The following is a 19,022-nucleotide window of genomic DNA, read 5'->3' on the forward strand; positions in this document are numbered from 1 at the left end:
TCAACATCTACCTACCCGTCTTGTTGGAAGTTTGCCTACATTCAGCCTGTTCCTAAAAAGGGTGACCGTTCTAATCCCTCAAACTACCATCCTATTGCTTTATTTCCTGCCTATCTAAAGTTTTTAATCTATTCTCAACAGGAAAATTCTTAAATATCTATCACTTCACAACCTTCTATTTGATCGCCAGTATGGGTTCCGTCAAGGCTGCTCTATTGGTGATCTTCTGGCTTTCCTCATCCTCTTTTAGAGATTCTGGTGAAACTTTTGCTATTGTCTTAGACATATAAAAAGTTTTTGATAGAGTCTGGCACAAAGCTTTGATTTCCAAACTATCCTCCTATGGCTTCTATCCTTCTCTCTGCAACTTCATCTTGAGTTTCCTTTCTGACCGTTCTATTGCTGCTGTGGTAGACGGTCACTGTTCTTCTCCTAAATCTATTAAAAATGGTGTTCCTCAGGGTTCTGTGCTGTCACCCATTCTCATCCTATTATTCATCAGTGATCTTCTAAACCAAACTTCTTGTCCTATCCACTCCTACACTGGTGATACCACCCAGCAATTTTTCAGGTCTTTTCACAGACGTCCAACCCTTCATGAAGTAAACAATTCACACAGGGAAGCCACAGAACGCCTGACTTCTGATCTCTCTAAAATTTCTGATTGGGGGAGAGCAAACTTGGTATTGTTCAATGCCTCAAAAACTCAATTCCTCCATCTATCAACTCGACACAACCTTTCAGACATCTGTCCTCTGCTCTTCAGTGACACTCAACTGTCCCCCTCTTCTACACTGAACATCCTCGGTCTGTCCTTTTCTTATAATCTAAACTGGAAACTTCACATCTGATCTCTAGCTAAAACAGCTTCTTTGAAGTTATGTGTTCTGAGACGTCTCCGCCAGTTTTTTTTTTTTTTTTTCATTCTCTCCCCCAACAGTGTTGTGCGCAGAATATTTCCTGATAGGAAAACTAGCAGACTGCCTCTTGAGAGATTAGATATTACATAAGTGATACAAGATGAATACTACATGACACGGATTAACTGTAGTTTATATGCTCTATCACTGTCTACTTACCCTTTTATGTAAGTTACCCTTTAACACATGCAGTACATTTTCTTTCGTCTACAAAGGACCAGTTCCGTACAGAGTTTCCAACACTACATAATACAATCTAGTTATATTACTTATGTGCATTTGTTTGATTCACTTATTATTTGAAAATCTTTAAGTTTAAGAACAATATGTAGCAGAACTTCGCGTCTCGGTCCTGTACCAAGCAACAGTACAAGTAAAGCAACAATGAAAAAGGTATTCAATTGTGTTATAAGTGTGATAATCATGTGTTTGTGTGTGGTGTCTTTATATGTAAATAGTAGTAGAGTTACAGAGACGCATTGATCATTTTGAAACCAAGGTTCTTTCATACAGCAAAATCCTCAGATTAGTACAATGCAGGAAGATCGTTTCCCTTCAGCAATGCTTTACAGCAATATCTTTAGGTTTAACCCTTAAACTGCGCAATTATGATTTCAGGATAGCTGCAGGGTGCGCAAAAAATGGCAAAAAATCAACTTGCTTGAAAACTATCTTTGATCTTTTGAAACTCAAAGGAGACATGTAGAGCACTGAAATGTGAAATAAAAAATGAAAAAAAATACATTGTGTGGCAGTGATGGATGGCTGAAGTTCTTTGGGAAGTGGCTGGGGGCCAGCGACAGGGGAGCCGGGAAGGTGTCAAAGAGATCATTTTCCTGTTCTTTCTGCCAGTGTGAATCATCAGAAAGTGTTGAGAGTGATTCCTCAGAATCTTCTATCAATGGTAAAAATTTTGATGGTGTCAATGGCATATTACGGGCTTTGCCTGGCAGTGAGGCAGCGGCAGCGTGCTCCTGACCTTGAGAGGCAGGAGTGTGTTTACGGGATTTCTTGGGCTTTCTCACAGCACCAGAAGTTGATTGCTGTAAATAATCTACATCATCAGGGCCTAGTCCAAGCTTTCTTTTTACTATATTCTTCTTTTTACGACATCTGCCTCCCCCATGGCCATGAATGTGGGAGCCAGGAGACTGGCCAGCATCGGAAGATGATAATGAATCATCGTCTTCCATGACTGCCTAAGGCTGACTGAGACAATAATGCCTATATGGAGCGAAAAAGAGATGATGTTGCCAAATGATGTTCATTGGATTTTACGGTGGCTGTGCGGGAACTTTTGAAATGCAGCTTAGAAAACCTGTCATCTTAAGATGTCTCGCGCAGTTGGTCGAACAGCATCTTAAGATGTCTGGCGCAGTTTACGGTTTAAGGATAATATGTATACCAGCAGTAAACTTGTTGCCCCTCCTGGGCTATTAATTACTCAGTAGCGATACCTGTCAACTACCCAGCAGGCGAAGGCTTTTGTTTTCCTGTGATTGGTGTGACCACTGACCACACGCGGTCACTCATGGAGACGTGACAACGCCTGGATGAAACATTGCCAAGTATTGTGGTGTTTGAAAAAATAAAATAAATAAATAAACTAAAAAATAAATAAATAAACATAAATTGCACTAATTTGCCTTTTCTGGAGCATCACAGTATATATATATATATATATATATATATATATATATATATATATATATATATATATATATATATATATATATATATATATATATATACTAAAACACCATTTAATTTTGAGGTAGGAAGAACCTGACATGAAGTGTCTTGTTATAAGTGTGGCAAGGAATTCCCCGCAGACGGACAGGACAACGCCTAAACGCTCAATTCAAAATGGTCAGACCATAGGTTTTCTTTGTAGTTACATAAAGGGCAGCTTGTTTCTTCATTTATATGTTTACTCCTTCATCCTAATTCCAGGGTATTTGTTCTTTCCTTGAACAGCAAGTCAAATGGTAAGGTGCTATCATATATTGCCGTCTCCGTCTTGATTTCATTTTTATACTTTCTATATATCGCTAAACTGTAGTTTCCAATTCTGCTTTCCAGCATTCAGTGTCCCATTCCTTGATTTTGTTGTTCATCTATTCTTTTCTTATTTTCTTATTTTATTAACATTTATATTTATTTTTAACATATATGTCTTAGCCGTTTTGATGGTGCTACTTTGGCTTATCTACCTGTCATGAATCTTCTTTGGTATGCGATCTACACTTTATATTGCGATTTACCTGTTATGAACTACTTTTGTATGCAATCTACACTTTATATTGTGATCTACAACAAAAGTTGTACTTATCAAGAACAAGAAAAACATGACCTAGTTTCGAGAGAAAATGTCTGGTTAGTGTCTGAAGCATGAGTGGAATGTCTGTTCTGTTGTCGAAGTTCAAAGAGACCGTGAGACACTTCACCCAATTATTCAGAGAGAAGTCTCAATAATCCATCCCGACGACTGGCCTGCTTACTCTAATTTAAACCAACTCAAACTTCGTCACTTTTCTGTAAATCATCAGCAATGTTACGTCGATTCTAACATGGGAGCTCATACTCAAGGAACTGAAAGATCCTAGCTTGATGCGAACATTCGTATATTGAAAATAATGTGAGGCATCAAAGAGTATTTCAATCTTACTGAGACTACTTCTGTTGGCGAATGATGAAAAAAGAACCTCCTGACCTATTTAGCATTTTTAGCTGATGTACTGTACGTCCAGTTTATCGCTAGAATATGAATATAAGAATTTTTTTTTTATATATTTTAATTACATTTTCTCTATGCTATATATCATTCCAAAATAGAAAAAAAAAAATGTACGGTGCAGATACTTTTTCCTTGTAAATAACAAGCCAAAGTACGGTGTAGATATTTTTTTCCCTGTAGATACAAGCCAAAGTAGCACCGTTTTTATCCATGGATCTTTCGAGGTTTCCATTATATCTTCAAAGATTGTTTTTAGTAATATATTGTTGCCTTGTGTAATGTGTCTTATATAGTTGAGTTTGGTCTTCATATCTCTTGCTGTGTGAGATGATGTTCCTATTTCTCATCTTATTGCACTGTTTGGGGTATAGATTGGGGGATTCATTACATATCTATATGCTCTGTTTTCTGCTTCTTGTAGTGTATCTGTTTCTTTTTTTGTATAGTTTATTACTTCACCCCCAAACATTACTAATGGTAAAAACAACACTTTTCCAATATGTTGTTCCTATGAGAACTTTATTGCAACTTCTTGTGATGGATACTATCATGTTTGTATATCTGTTTGCTTCTTGTACAATATTCTTCTTGTGTTCAAGCAGAAAGTTCCTCTTGTTCATTAGTTTTATTCCTAATTACTTTATTTGATGAGTAACTTCTGTTTTCAGTAGTACTGTTCAAGTAAATTTTTTTTTTTTATTTATTTAATTGCAATCCTCTGACCATATCTGGTCTAACTTCACAATTCCTTCATCTCCTGGTATCCTTCTCTCTCCCTTAAGTGACCACTTTCCAGTATTCCTAACCCTCCCAATCCTAGAAAAGCTTAATAAGAACCATAAAATATTCTTCAGGTTAAGAAATAGAGAAAATAGTGAGAAATTCAAATCCATGCTATCAGAAATCAATTGGAATTCCTTATTAACACACCAAGATACAAACATAAACTGCAACATATTTCTGGACACAGTGTACAATATTTACTACTCTTCCTTCCCTAAGGTAACAAAACTCATATCAACAAAAAGACTAAAAAGCCTTGGATCACCCAAGGGATCATCAAATCTATCCAACATAAATTCACCCTATATAAAGCATATAAATTAAGAATTATTAACTTTTCTCAACTATTGTTGATTTATATTAATAATAATAGTTCCTATTAGCTTGTATTACCTCTTCTACTATTTATAAAATATGTTATTAGCTTGTATTACCTCTTCTACTATTTTATAAAATATGTTATTCCCAAAATTAAAATTTTTACTTGCTATTGCCCCATAAAGCTCCTGCTTGTAAAGGGCTGTTTGACCTATTAAAAATTGCATGTAATAATATATGTATACATGTCAAGCACAATAAAGTGTTTAAAGTGAGAGAGAGAGAGAGAGAGAGAGAGAGAGAGAGAGAGAGAGAGAGAGAGAGAGAGAGAGAGAGAGAGGGGGGAATAAGCTCTCTCTCTCTCTCTCTCTCTCTCTCTCTCTCTCTGACTATCTTTATTTTTATGTTTATTCTTTGTTTATTTTTACATGTACCTCTACATTATATTTCCTAGCTAACAGCAATTACCTACCTTTCTAATTTTACACTGTCCTACCTGAATTATCTTTAATAAACATTCCCCACCTCATCTTATCTCCCCTTTCCTTTTTATTACTTTTTCACCACCTTAACTTTTCTCACTTTAAATTTTACTCATTTATCTAGACCCATAATGCTATACTTTAACCTAATGCTCTTTCTAACGTTATATTACCCTTCCTTTATTTCACAACCTAACCTTTTCTATGTGTATAATTTACCTAACATAACCTTCCCTTACCTAACCTTAGTTCAAGCTGTCCTTTCTTACTAACTCCAATAAATTGTTCTCCTGAACACAACTCTACCCTCACTTTATTCACTGCCTAACTTTATCTATCTAAATTTATCAACAACTCACCTACCATAGGTAACCTGCCTTTAACCTAACCATTCTACAAGCTCATATTACCTTAGCAAGCCTTACTTCATTTATACGCTTCACCTAACCCTACTTCACCTGTTATTATTTTCTTACCCTAATTTACCTTACCTTACCCTAACTCTAAGTCTGAATCACCCAACTCAGTCTACCTTACCTTTTTTTTTTTTTTTTTTTTTTTTATGTAGGAAGGATACTGGCCAAGGGCAACAAAAATCTAATAAAAAAAAATGCCCACTGAAATGCCAGTCCCTAAAAGGGTCAAAGCAGTGGTCAAAAATTGGTGGATAAGTGTCTTGAAACCTCCCTCTTGAAGGAATTCAAGTCATAGGAAGGTGGAAATACAGAAGCAGGCAAGGAAGAATGTTGCAGAAGTTAATGAAGAAAAAGTTGAGGGGGGTGTCAAGACACTTAGGGTCGTCGACGGAAAGGCAGTCCGACCTGGGGACATTTATGGTCCCCTCCCCAGATGGGGACTCCGAGGCTGGTGTAGGAGTCGCCATGATTTTAAAATTTTTGGAGTGAAGGGTGTGTGTGTTATTAGGTGCTTGTAGTTTTGTGTGGAGGAAGAGAGTTGTCTTTAGAGGGCAGGCTGTGACTACCCCCTTGTGTTGTGAGACACAAAGGGAAACGTTCAGTGAGGTCACAGCTGGGTTTAATGATAAGTTCACAGCACCCCCTGAACAGTGCTTTAGACCTCACTGGGAGTAATTATCGTTTCGGCAGGTGTCTACTGCCTCCTCCTGTCAAATAACCTTATTCTAACTATGACTTTATCATCAAACTGTATACTTAGTAATGACCTATACATAAAAATAATGCAATCTCTGCAATATATTTTACTCCTGGGTTATTGGTTCGCTGCTTTCCTGGAAGGCTTACTGTACTGTGTTGTCATTACTTTGCTTTATCTTACTGTACCAGCTAGATAATCTCTCACTCTAATTACATCTCATATACCTCATACTTAATCTACTAAAGCCCAAATATTATTTGTGTGTATACTGGTATATGTGTGTGTATATGTATGTATATATGTGTACATGTATATGTATATGCATATGTGTATGTTATGTGTATATATATGTATGTATATATGTGTGTGTGTGTGTATATGTAATTTGTATTTTTTCTTCATTCTAGTTCACTTTACCTAATGTAGCTTGTGTTAACCCAACTCAGTTTATACACTTAAGAATGCTTTTTCCTGCCAAACTTTTTTCCTTTTCTTTCTTTAACTTCTACTTACTAAGTCCATACTTATTCCTATAATCTGCTATTTTACCCATCAATGTTATGCTTAACTAAAACTGCATATGGTGGAAATTATGCCTATACATTATAGTGACTTGCACCTCAGTCACTTGTTCACTGCTTAAGGTACCTGGGGAGCCTACTATGTTCTTCTTTTTTATTATTATTATTTTATTATTATTATTACTATTATTATTATTATTATTGTAGTTATTGTTATCATTATTATTATTGCTATTATTACTTTTCACATCCCTTATGGAGAACCTATATAAATCACTGTCTGATGATGTCAACCAAAATGAGGATAATATTAATGCTTTCAACATTGCAATAGATATAATTACTAAAATCTCAGGTCTATATGATATTAACTCTTTACCTAGATACTTCAATTTTCAGGAATATAGTTCTACTACAATCTCACTAGTAAATGATTATCTTAACTTGTATTTAAATATTAGATCATTACACAAAAACTTTGATTCTCTAAAATTATTGCTTACTTGTTTACCCAAACTACCTGATGTTATTCCCATTACAGAAACATGGTTACAAGAACACACTAAGCATCTTTACTCCATAGAAGGTTACACTCCATTTCACTTAATCAGAACTGATAGAGAGCATGGAGGGATTACTATCTACACCAAGAATATGATAAATGTACAAGTTCTAAATCAGTTCTCTTTTATAAATAGGAATATTTAAATAAGTACAACAAAGCTAATCCTAGGAAGCACCAGTTATATTACCTCAGTAATTTACAGGCCCAATAGTAAACATATCGCTGTTAATGAATTCACAGACATTATCAATAATTTACTAGTTGCTGAAACTTTTGAAAATAACAGAACAATTCTCATTGGGGACTTTAACATTAATTTACTTGAACATTCCACTCATCTTCCTATCAACCTATTTCTCAACACAATGCAAACTTTAAATTACTTTCCTCATATATCTCGACCAACAAGATTTCCTGACAGCTCTGACCTTGGTCAACCATCATTACTAAACCATATCTGGACTAATTTCACACTTCCATCATTATCAGGTATTTTACATTATTGTATGATTGATCATCTCCCTATATTTATCAATATTATACAACAGTCCGTGCCAAATACCAAACTTAAGATTGTCTTAAGGGACTTTAGCACAAATAACCAAAGTTTATTTACCAGTGAACTACAAAGGATAAATTGGGATGAAATACTTAATCTAGTAGACACAAATGATAATTTTAATCTATTCTTTAATATTGTTTATAAACTCTATAACAAATGCTTCCCAGTAAAAACCAAATATATAACAGAAAAAAGACTCCAAAACACATGGCTAACTACTGGAATACTTAATTCTGTTAAATATAAATGTAAACTTTTTAAGATGTATAAACTTGATCAAATTTCACACATGATATTCAAACAACATAAGAACAATCTAGCTCAAGTTATACATGCTGCCAAATCCAACTATTATTGTCAAATATTTAGTAATTTCAGAAGCAACACAAAAAAAAATCCGGCAAACAATGAAATAAAAGGCAATACACAAAATAAAAACACAATTAAGACATTGCAGTATAATGATTTCATATTCAGCAGCCCATCTGACATCTCTGAAGCTTTAAGTAATGACTTCTCTAATATTGCCCTGGAACTAGACAGTAATCTCCCACAATCAAATAAAAACCCAATTCATTATATAAGAGGCAATCACCCACACTACATGGTATTTCCTATCATTACACCATGTGAAGTCAGTGCAGTAATAAAGTCATTAAACAATAAAAATTCTGGTATACAGGACATAACTGCTCCTATTATCAAAAGAAATTCTAATATATTTTCAGTCCCTTTGTCCATACTATTCAATCAATCTATTGCAAATAGAACTTTTCCAGGTATTTTAAAAACTGTCAAAATCACTCCCATACACAAATCTGGACCTGCCAATGATCCTAAAAACTACCGACCAATTTCTCAATTTACATACATCATTTTCAAAGATATTCAAAGCCCTTATGAAAAAAAACATTTAATGCGTTATCTGGAAAGCAAAAACATTCTGAATCCCTCCCAATACGGTTTTAGGCAAAACAATAACACTTTTACAGCACTAAATAAATTTTCTAATGATGTGTTTTATGCCATAGATAACAAATTACCAGTTCTATCAATCTTCATTGACTTCGCTAAAGCATTTGACACTAAACCATAAAATTCTTTTGAACAAAATGCACCAATATGGAATTCGTAGACAAATTCTTTTATGATTCAAAGATTACTTAGCAAACAGAAAACAATGTTATTTTTAATAATGAAAAGCCTTCCACAACAACAACCACACTTGCTGTTCTGCTAGGTAGTGTCTTGGGTCCCTTATTGTTTCTAATATACATTAATGACATTTCAAATATTTTTTTTCTGAATCTAGAAGACTATTATTTGCAGATGACATGACAATGTACTTGTCAGGCCCAAACCCAGATCAACTTATACATAATGCTAAGGATGAAAAAAAAAAAAAATGAAAATAAGAAAATAAAAAATAAAATATATATATATATATATATATATATATATATATATATATATATATATATATATATATATATATATATATATATATATATATATATATATATATATATATATATATATATATATATATATATATATATATATATATGGTGTTTATGCAACAGACTCACTATCAATACAACAAAAACTTACTTCATGCTATTTACAGTAAAACAAACTTTAAATCTTCCCCAATTATGTATAAATGACAAAATAATTTTAAGAACTGATAAAATAAAATTTCTTGGTGTTACTTATGATGATTCATTAACTTTTAGGCATCACATGAACAACCTCACTTTAAAAGTATGAAGACACGTCGCTCTACTTCATCAAGCAAAAGAATACATGCCACAAGAAGTACTTAAGACCATTTATTATGCCCACATATATCCACTATTAACTTATTGCAATCCAATATGGTAATTTATCCAACTTATTTAATTCCTCTTAAATTACAACTCAAGAAAATAGTAAGAATAATAACCAATAGTAATTTCTTAGAACATACAAATCCTCTCTTCAAAGAAACAAAAATGTTAAAGCTAGATGACATTACTAAGTTTGCTATCGCTACTTACATGTATTCAAATAAGAATAAAATACAGAACCTGCTTCCATCTCATGACCATAACACCCGCAACCATGATAACCTCAGCATTCCCCCTCATCGACTTAAAAAATTTCAGCACTCAGTTTCTTATCTAGGGCCTCGTGTAGGGAACTCTGTACCTCTCCAAATTCAGGATGCACACTCTATCACCACATTTAAAAAATAAAAAAATAAAAAATAAAATAAAAATCGGATCTTAGCCACCTACTAATTTGAATTATTACTTCATTCTAAGGCAACAGTATGTCCAGACTCTTGTTATCATATCTAGTACGCTACTTTATATTGAAATCATCAGTATGCTACTGTTATTGTATCTACTATTCATATTCTAGAATATTTAATATTCCTATATTTTATTTATTATATGTTTGATTTATTATTGCTATTTATTATATAATCTGTATTATCTATTATCATTATTATTCATTATATCTGTATCTCTATTATAACTGCATATATATTTATTATATTTGTTTTGTAACCATTTATTGCAAATTCCTTCATAAATCATAGTATCTAATGTAGGAAATGAACTGTACAAGATGTTATAACCTTGTTGCCATCTGCCACATTTCTTATTTATCCATTATTACTCACCATTTTGCCTGAAAAGCTCTGCTTTAAAAAGGCTAACTACAGTCACATTAATCTTCACTATGTATATATGTACCTCCCAATAGTAACTGTTAGTTATTAATAAATGTTCAAATGCTCTCACTCTCAGACACGCTACCCCAGCCACCAGGTCGCGTCCAAGGCCCGTGTACATAACAACCCCTAAAAGACTTTAAATTTACTCCCAGCCAAAAGCAAATGCAAAAAGTGTATACAAGAAACTATAAATTTTTTTCTAAGTCACTTTTAGCTAGAAGTAAAAGTAAAATCTAAATTCGCTATAAGTGCTTTGTTTAGCTTTTAAAAAAAGATCCTAACCATTATATTTTTGCACTTGAATGTCCTGGAATTATTCCACTATCAATGACATTATTTAATGCTTGTAGGAGTGTCCTTTTACATTTATCATTGTGTATCATAGCAATAAGAAGTTCTGTCTTAATTTCATTGGGTCCTGCTGCTTTTTTTTTTTTTTTAGTTTTTGTCTTTTTTTTTATTTGGTAGTCTAACTCAGTCATTGTTATTTCACAATCTTTCATTGGTTTTATATCATCAGTATTCATCATGGATGTTGCATCTAGGTTCTCTGTAGCTGATATGGTATTGTTAATTCATTACCATCTATATTAATTGATTTTATTGTCATAATGGTCCTTAAGTGTATTTTCATATTCTTGTTTTATATTATCGTTCCATATTTCAGGTATATTATTTCTTTGTTATAAATTTTCTCTCAAAATTCTTTAATCTTCATGGGATACTCATGTATTTTCTCTCGTACTCCTTTTTCATCATATAGTATAATCTCTTTTCTTATTATTTTTACCTCAACTTGTTTATATGCTGCCAGATTTTTCTGTTGTTTTTGTCTGCTTTTATTTTTGAAGTTATTTTTCTTCATGTTTTGTTAATTCCCTTTTAATTTACTTTTCACTTTCTTTTTGTTTGTCGCATAGTTTGTTATGTTTTCCCTTTCTTTCTGTATTTGTTGAATTTCGTAGTTTCTGGTTATATTAGTTTCTTTTTCATTCCTGTTCTTATTAAACAAAATTGGTTCTGTTCTTCTATCTTCCTCATTTAGTTTTGCATTTACTATTTTCCTTATGATCCTTTTCATTGTTTTTGCTGCTTGCTGCTTTTTATTTTTATTTCTAAGTCTGACATCGTGCATTCACTGGTACTCAGCTTTTTTTTTTTTTTTTTCTAATTCCTATATAGTATGTTCCTCTATTTTCAAGTAATGTGTTTCTTTGTACTTTGACCCTCCTTGGGTTTCCTGCAATTTTCTATGATTACTAAAGTTCATAGTTATTAGTTATGATCTGATAGATCATACTCATCACCATTTTCATCTGTTCGCATATTATCAAAGTACTTATATAATTTTTTTATTTGCCAGTACAAAGTCAATAGTACCACACTGATCATCTCTTTGCCATGACATTTTACCTTCACAGTCTATATCGTAGTTCAATATATTAAGATTCAGGGGCTGATCATCTCTTTGTTATGTCATCTCTCCTTCACTGTCTATATCGCAGTTCAATATATTACGATTCAGGGGCCACATTTTCGAAGACATTCGTAGCAACGTCTTCTCAGGGTTCTACGAACATCTTAGCTACACCGAGCTAAGACCACGAAGCATTCTTAAATGGCTTCATAGACCTGTGTAACTAAGATGTTCTTAGCTGCACTTCGTTCACTTCAACCAGACAACGTGCGCGATACGAATTGGTTTGGCGGAAAATACAAACAGTTGCCGGAGCTCTGGGGCTGAACCACTCGAACACACCTTCAACAATGGAGCCACCGAAAACCAAACGCGCTTGAAAACCTAACTTTTTCAGTGCTGAAATGTTTATGTTAGTGCAGGAAGTGAAGAGGAAAATTATATTACTGCAGCTGTGTGTGCACATGGGGGTGTTCCAAGGGAGGTGGAGGAAGTAGGAAAAAATGTGCTGATTTGCGATCGCAGGTCAAAACAAAGGCAACAAAAAACGAGAGAATTCATGAAAACAACGGTGGGTTGGATTAGGCTTGATTTGGGTTGGTAAAGTTATGATGGATTATGTTTGAAGCTGTGCTAAATGAGCATGCATCTTGAACCTGAGATATTATGCTTGTCTTATTATCACAGGGATATTATCATAGAAAAGAAACACTCATCTTTTGTACTTCTTACAATTATTTATTTATTTATTTATTTTGTGTGTGTGAATGTGGAAGAAAATGTCCAGACAGACAGAATTATTTTTTATTTTATTTTTTTTAAAGAACATAATGAATAAAAGTTATATTTGCAATTGTCACTTTTAAATATGGGTAAGGTCATGATTGGAATGATCGGGTTAATAATAATTGGCCTTAGTTTGTGTTGGCTACGCACATTGAGTCATGTGTGATGCTGCTCTCCTAGCAAGTCAGCTCAGCACAAATGAATTACACAAAGTAAAAGACTACTCAGTGTGTTTGAGAACTACTTCATATTGGTAATAAGACCAATCTTAATATTTACTTGCGGTTTCTATGACTGCATTTTATTTTCAGGCAAGGATATGTTCATATCGCACGTTATCCATTGTTTTTGTTGTTGAGAAGGAGAAACTGCTGTTCTTAGTGAGCTACGAAAGCCCCGACCCTGCCGTAGCTACGAATGTTCCATGGTTCTTGGTTGCGAATGATCTTGCTTTCGAAAATGACCAACTAGCGCTAAGATGTTCTTAGCCCACTAAGATAATCGTAGAAGGGTTCAGGAATGGGCCCCCAGAAGCTCTGAAATGTTAAACACTTACATACCATTATTATTTATTTTCTCTTTTCCAGCATCAAAACATCACCCAGGTATTTTATATATATATATATATATATATATATATATATATATATATATATATATATATATATATATATATATATATATATATATATATTATCAACTACTTTTTGAGGTTTTATTGACAAATTACTATTGCTTCATTGTATGTGGATATGTTAGGAATGCAGTGAGTGATAATAGTGAGTGATAACAGAGCATCAAAACTTTCTCCCTGTGCAAGTGTCAAGCCCTACTACCATGTTATGTATTTTGCGCATTATCAGTATCGTTATGGAGTTTTATTGAAAAATTAATAATGTTCCATTGCCTGTAGAATATTTTAGGATAGGAATGCAACAAGTAAACAAGAGTAGTGAGTGATAACAACACCAAAAATCTTCTCCTTATGCATATGTCAAGTCCTATCACCATGTTTTATGTTTGAAATATTCCACAGGCAATGGAGCTTTAGTAATTTGTCAATAAAATTCCATACCGATGTTGATAATACGTGAAATACATAAATATAAAACATGGTGGTAGGACTTGACATATACAAAGGGAGAAGATTTTGGTGCTGTTATCACTCACTGCTCTTGTTTCTTTGCTTTATTCCTATCCTAACATATCCACATACAATGAAACAATAATAATTTGTCAATAAAACATTAAAAAGTTGTTGATAATGCGTAAAAATATATAAAATACCTGGGTAATATTTTGATGCTGTCGCCTCGATGTGGTGCCCACGTGTAGTGGCGTCAACCGGGAGAAATGTGGACCCGGGAAAAATTTGGCACAACCGCTCGCGCGAAAATTTGAAGCATCACTGCTGAATATAAATTTTAACTCAACATAATCATCACATACTATATGTCAAATTATGTTGCACATAATGGAACATTATATAGTTGGTAATTTTTAAATGCATCCATAAATATAAGGAAATTTGAGCTATGACTAGATCCCCTGAATTATATTTCGTTATATTAGTTGTAATAAATAAATAGATTTGTGGAAAAAAGCGGAGGTCTGGATGTGTGTGTGTGTGTGTGACGGGACGGAGAGAGAGAGAGAGAGAGAGAGAGAGAGAGAGAGAGAGAGAGAGAGAGAGAGAGAGAGAGAGAGAGGAGGGAGGGGGAGGAAAGAGAGGGAAGAAATACAAAGGAATACAAAGGAAAGCCAAACAGCAACAGACCTTTTGGTCCTTGCAAGGCTGTTTGGTAACTACTTCTAACTAGCTACAGGGAAGAGAGACAGGACAGCATAGCAGAAGGCTCCTCCCCACCCACCACTCCCTCCAGCTTGCGCTGGCATGGAAATAGTTGGGAAAAGTACCGTGCAGTATGAAAAAATTGACATGGAATTTTCATAGGAAAGGATGAAAGGAAGTTCTACTATTCACCCTACGGTGAACTCTATACGCCTATCTGAAAGTTAATGCAATTTATAATAAAACTGGTGTCTGTAAAATAAGAGTTTATTAGTGAATTTAGTAATTATTCGGACAAGAAGAGAGCTTGTTTGGGATTTGATTTTAAATATTTGTCCATTTTATTTTTGAATTATTCAATAGTATTGCTGTTCACAATTTCTGCAGGAAGTTTATTCCATATATTTACTATACGATTAAAAAAAAATGTTTGGACTCGTGGGATTTAAAACGTTTGGGTATAATCTTGAATCCATTATTTCTTATTAGGTTAGAATGATCAATGGTAAAATATTTATGTGCATCAATATCCTTTGAAATTTTTTAACACTTCAGTTAGGTCTCATATCCTGCGCTTTGTTAAACTAAATAGGTTTAGTCCTTCCAGTCATTCCTCATACGGCTTATTATGCAATCTTGGAATAATTTTTTGTGACTGAGCTGTATCTTTTCCAGTTTTTCAATGTCTTTTTTGTAATATGGTGACCAGAACTATATACAGTATTTTAGATGAGGGCTCACCAGTGAGTTATATAAGACAAGTATAACCTTTTCTGATTTAAATTCAGAGATTCTTCCAATGAACCCTACTAATTTATTTGCTGTCTTTACTGTTTCTGTGCAGTGTTGACTCGGCTTTAGGTTGTTTGACACAACGACACCAAGATCTTTTCTTTATCGGCGCTTGACAGTGCCATGTTATTCATTACGTATCTCGCCTGAACATTGTTGCTTCCAATATGCAGAATTTTACACTTTTCTATATTGAATCTCATCTGCCATTTTTCTGCCCAGCTTGTTAGTTTACTGAGATCACACTGCAGTTCTTGCCATTGTGACACAGACGTTACTCTACTTGTTATTTTGGTGTCGTCTGCAAATTTACTTTTTTTTTTTTTATGTAAGAAGGACACTGGCCAAGGGCAACAAAAATCAATAAAAAAAAAATGCCCACTGAAATGCCAGTCTCGTAAAAGGGTCAAGGCAGTGGTCAAAAATTGGTGGATAAGTGTCCTGAAACCTCCCTCTTGAAGGAATTCAAGTCATAGGAAGGTGGAAATACAGAAGCAGGCAGGGAGTTCCAGAGTTTACCAGAGAAAGGGATGAATGATTGAGAATACTGGTTAACTCTTGCGTTAGAGAGGTGGACAGAATAGGGGTGAGAGAAAGAAGAAAGTCTGGTGCAGCGAGGCCGCAGAAGGAGGGGAGGCATGCAGTTAGCAAGATCAGAAGAGCAGTTAGCATGAAAATAGCGGTAGAAGACAGCTAGATATGCAACATTGCGGCGGTGAGAGAGAGGCTGAAGAGTCAGTTAGAGGAGAGGAGTTGATGAGACGAAAAGCTTTTGATTCCACCCTGTCTAGAAGAGCAGTATGAGTGGAACCCCCCAGACATGTGAAGCATGCTCCATACATAGACGGATAAGGCCCTTGTACAGAGTTAGCAGCTGGGGGGGGTGAGAAAAACTGGCGGAGACGTCTCAGAACACCTAACTTCATAGAAGTTGTTTTAGCTAGAGATGAGATGTGAAGTTTCCAGTTCAGATTATAAGTAAAGGACAGACCGAGGATGTTCAGTGTAGAAGAGGGGGACAGTTGAGTGTCATTGAAGAAGAGGGGATAGTTGTCTGGAAGGTTGTGTCGAGTTGATAGATGGAGGAATTGAGTTTTTGAGGCATTGAACAATACCAAGTTTGCACTGCCCCAATCGGAAATTTTAGAAAGATCAGAAGTCAGGCGTTCTGTGGCTTCCCTGCGTGCTATGTTTACCTCCTGAAGGGTTGGACGTCTATGAAAAGACGTGGAAAAGTGCAGGGTGGTATCATCAGCGTAGAAGTGGATAAGACAAGAAGTTTGGTTTAGAAGATCATTAATGAATAATAAGAAGAGAGTTGGTGACAGGACAGAACCCTGAGGAACACCACTGTTAATAGATTTAGGAGAAGAACAGTGACCGTCTACCACAGCAGCAATAGAACGGTCAGAAAGGAAACTTGAGATGAAGTTACAGAGAGAAGGATAGAAACCGTAGGAGGGTAGTTTGGAAATCAAAGCTTTGTGCCAGACTCTGTCAAAAGCTTTTGATATGTCCAAGGCAACAGCAAAAGTTTCACCAAAATCTCTAAAAGAGGATGACCAAGACTCAGTAAGGAAAGCCAGAAGATCACCAGTAGAGCGGCCTTGACGGAACCCATACTGGCTATCAGATAGAAGGTTGTGAAGTGATAGATGTTTAAGAATCTTCCTGTTGAGGATAGACTCAAAAACTTTAGATAGGCAGGAAATAAAAGCAATAGGACGGTAGTTTGAGGGATTAGAACGGTCACCCTTTTTAGGAACAGGTTGAATGTAGGCAAACTTCCAGCAAGAAGGAAAGGTAGGTGTTGACAGACAGAGCTGAAAGAGTTTGACTAGGCAAGGTGCAAGCACGGAGGCACAGTTTCGGAGAACAATAGGAGGGACCCCATCAGGTCCATAAGCCTTCCGAGGGTTTAGACCAGCGAGGGCATGGAAAACATCATTGCGAAGAATTTTAATAGGTGGCATGAAGTAGTCAGAGGGTGGAGGAGAGGGAGGAACAAGCCCAGAATCGTCCAAGGTAGAATTTTTAGCAAAGGTTTGAGCAAAGAGTTCAGCTTTAGAAATAGATGTGATAGCAGTGGTGCCATCTGGTTGAAGTAGAGGAGGGAAAGAAGAAGAAGCAAAGTTATTGGAGATATTTTTGGCTAGATGCCAGAAATCACGAGGGGAGTTAGATCTTGAAAGGTTTTGACATTTTCTGTTAATGAAGGAGTTTTTAGCTAGTTGGAGAACAGACTTGGCATGGTTCCGGGCAGAAATATAAAGTGCATGAGATTCTGGTGATGGAAGGCTTAAGTACCTTTTGTGGGCCACCTCTCTATCATGTATAGCACGAGAACAAGCTGTGTTAAACCAAGGTTTAGAAGGTTTAGGACGAGAAAAAGAGTGAGGAATGTACGCCTCCATGCCAGACACTATCACCTCTTTTATGCGCTCAGCACACAAAGACGGGTCTCTGACACGGAAGCAGTAGTCATTCCAAGGAAAATCAGCAAAATACCTCCTCAGGTCCCCCCAACAGGCAGAGGCAAAACGCCAGAGGCACCTTCGCTTAGGGGGATCCTGAGGAGGGATTGGAGTGATAGGACAAGATAAAGATATGAGATTGTGATCGGAGGAGCCCAACGGAGAAGAAAGGGTGACAGCATAAGCAGAAGGATTAGAGGCCAGGAAAAGGTCAAGAATGTTGGGCGTATCTCCAAGACGGTCAGGAATACGAGTAGGGTGTTGCACCAATTGTTCTAGGTCATGGAGGATAGCAAAGTTGTAGGCTAGTTCACCAGGATGGTCAGTGAAGGGAGAGGAAAGCCAAAGCTGGTGGTGAACATTGAAATCTCCAAGAATGGAGATCTCTGCAAAAGGGAAGAGGGTCAGAATGTGCTCCACTTTGGAAGTTAAGTAGTCAAAGAATTTTTTATAGTCAGAGGAGTTAGGAGAGAGGTATACAGCACAGATAAATTTAGTATGAGAGTGACTCTGTAGTCGTAGCCAGATGGTGGAAAACTCGGAAGATTCAAGAGCGTGGGCACGAGAGCAGGTTAAGTCATTGCGCACATAAACGCAGCATCCAGCTTTGGATCGAAAATGAGGATAGAGAAAGTAGGAGGAAACAGAAAAGGGGCTACTGTCAGTTGCCTCAGACACCTGAGTTTCAGTGAGGAAAAGAAGATGAGGTTTAGAAGAGGAGAGGTGGTGTTCTACAGATTGAAAATTAGATCTTAGACCGCGAATGTTGCAGAAGTTAATGAAGAAAAAGTTGAGGGGGGTGTCAAGACACTTAAGGTCGTCGACAGAAAGGCAGTCCGACCTGGGGACATTTATGGTCCCCTTCCCAGATGGGGACTCCTAGGCTGGTGTAGGAGTCGCCATGATGATTTTAAAATTTTTGAGTGAAGGGTGTGTGTGTTATTAGGTGCTTGTAGTTTTGTGTGGAGGGAGAGAGTTGTCTTTAGAGGGCAGGCTGTGACTGCCCCCTTGTGTTGTGAGACACAAAGGGAA

The 19,022-nt window shown here is 35.7% G+C and overlaps 1 protein-coding gene across 5 annotated transcripts in view; it reads left to right on the top strand.

Moving 5' to 3' along the window:
- Nucleotides 1–1,158: 1,158 nt before the first annotated feature.
- Nucleotides 1,159–19,022, top strand: part of LOC135099729 (uncharacterized) — a 68,428-nt gene continuing 50,564 nt past the window's right edge. For 4 of the 5 annotated variants that reach the window (XM_064002209.1, XM_064002211.1, XM_064002213.1 and 1 more), the window contains exon 1: nucleotides 1,159–1,313. Coding sequence is in view for 1 of the 5 variants with exons in the window: in XM_064002210.1 (XP_063858280.1) it covers nucleotides 1,305–1,313 (9 nt within the window). In the remaining 4 variants the exon portion in view is untranslated. The remainder of the gene's footprint in view (nucleotides 1,314–19,022) is intronic. The other variant, XM_064002210.1, reaches the window with a different exon arrangement.

This window comes from Scylla paramamosain, chromosome 4, assembly GCF_035594125.1.
Source record: "Scylla paramamosain isolate STU-SP2022 chromosome 4, ASM3559412v1, whole genome shotgun sequence".
Classification (NCBI taxonomy): Eukaryota; Metazoa; Arthropoda; class Malacostraca; order Decapoda; family Portunidae; genus Scylla; species Scylla paramamosain.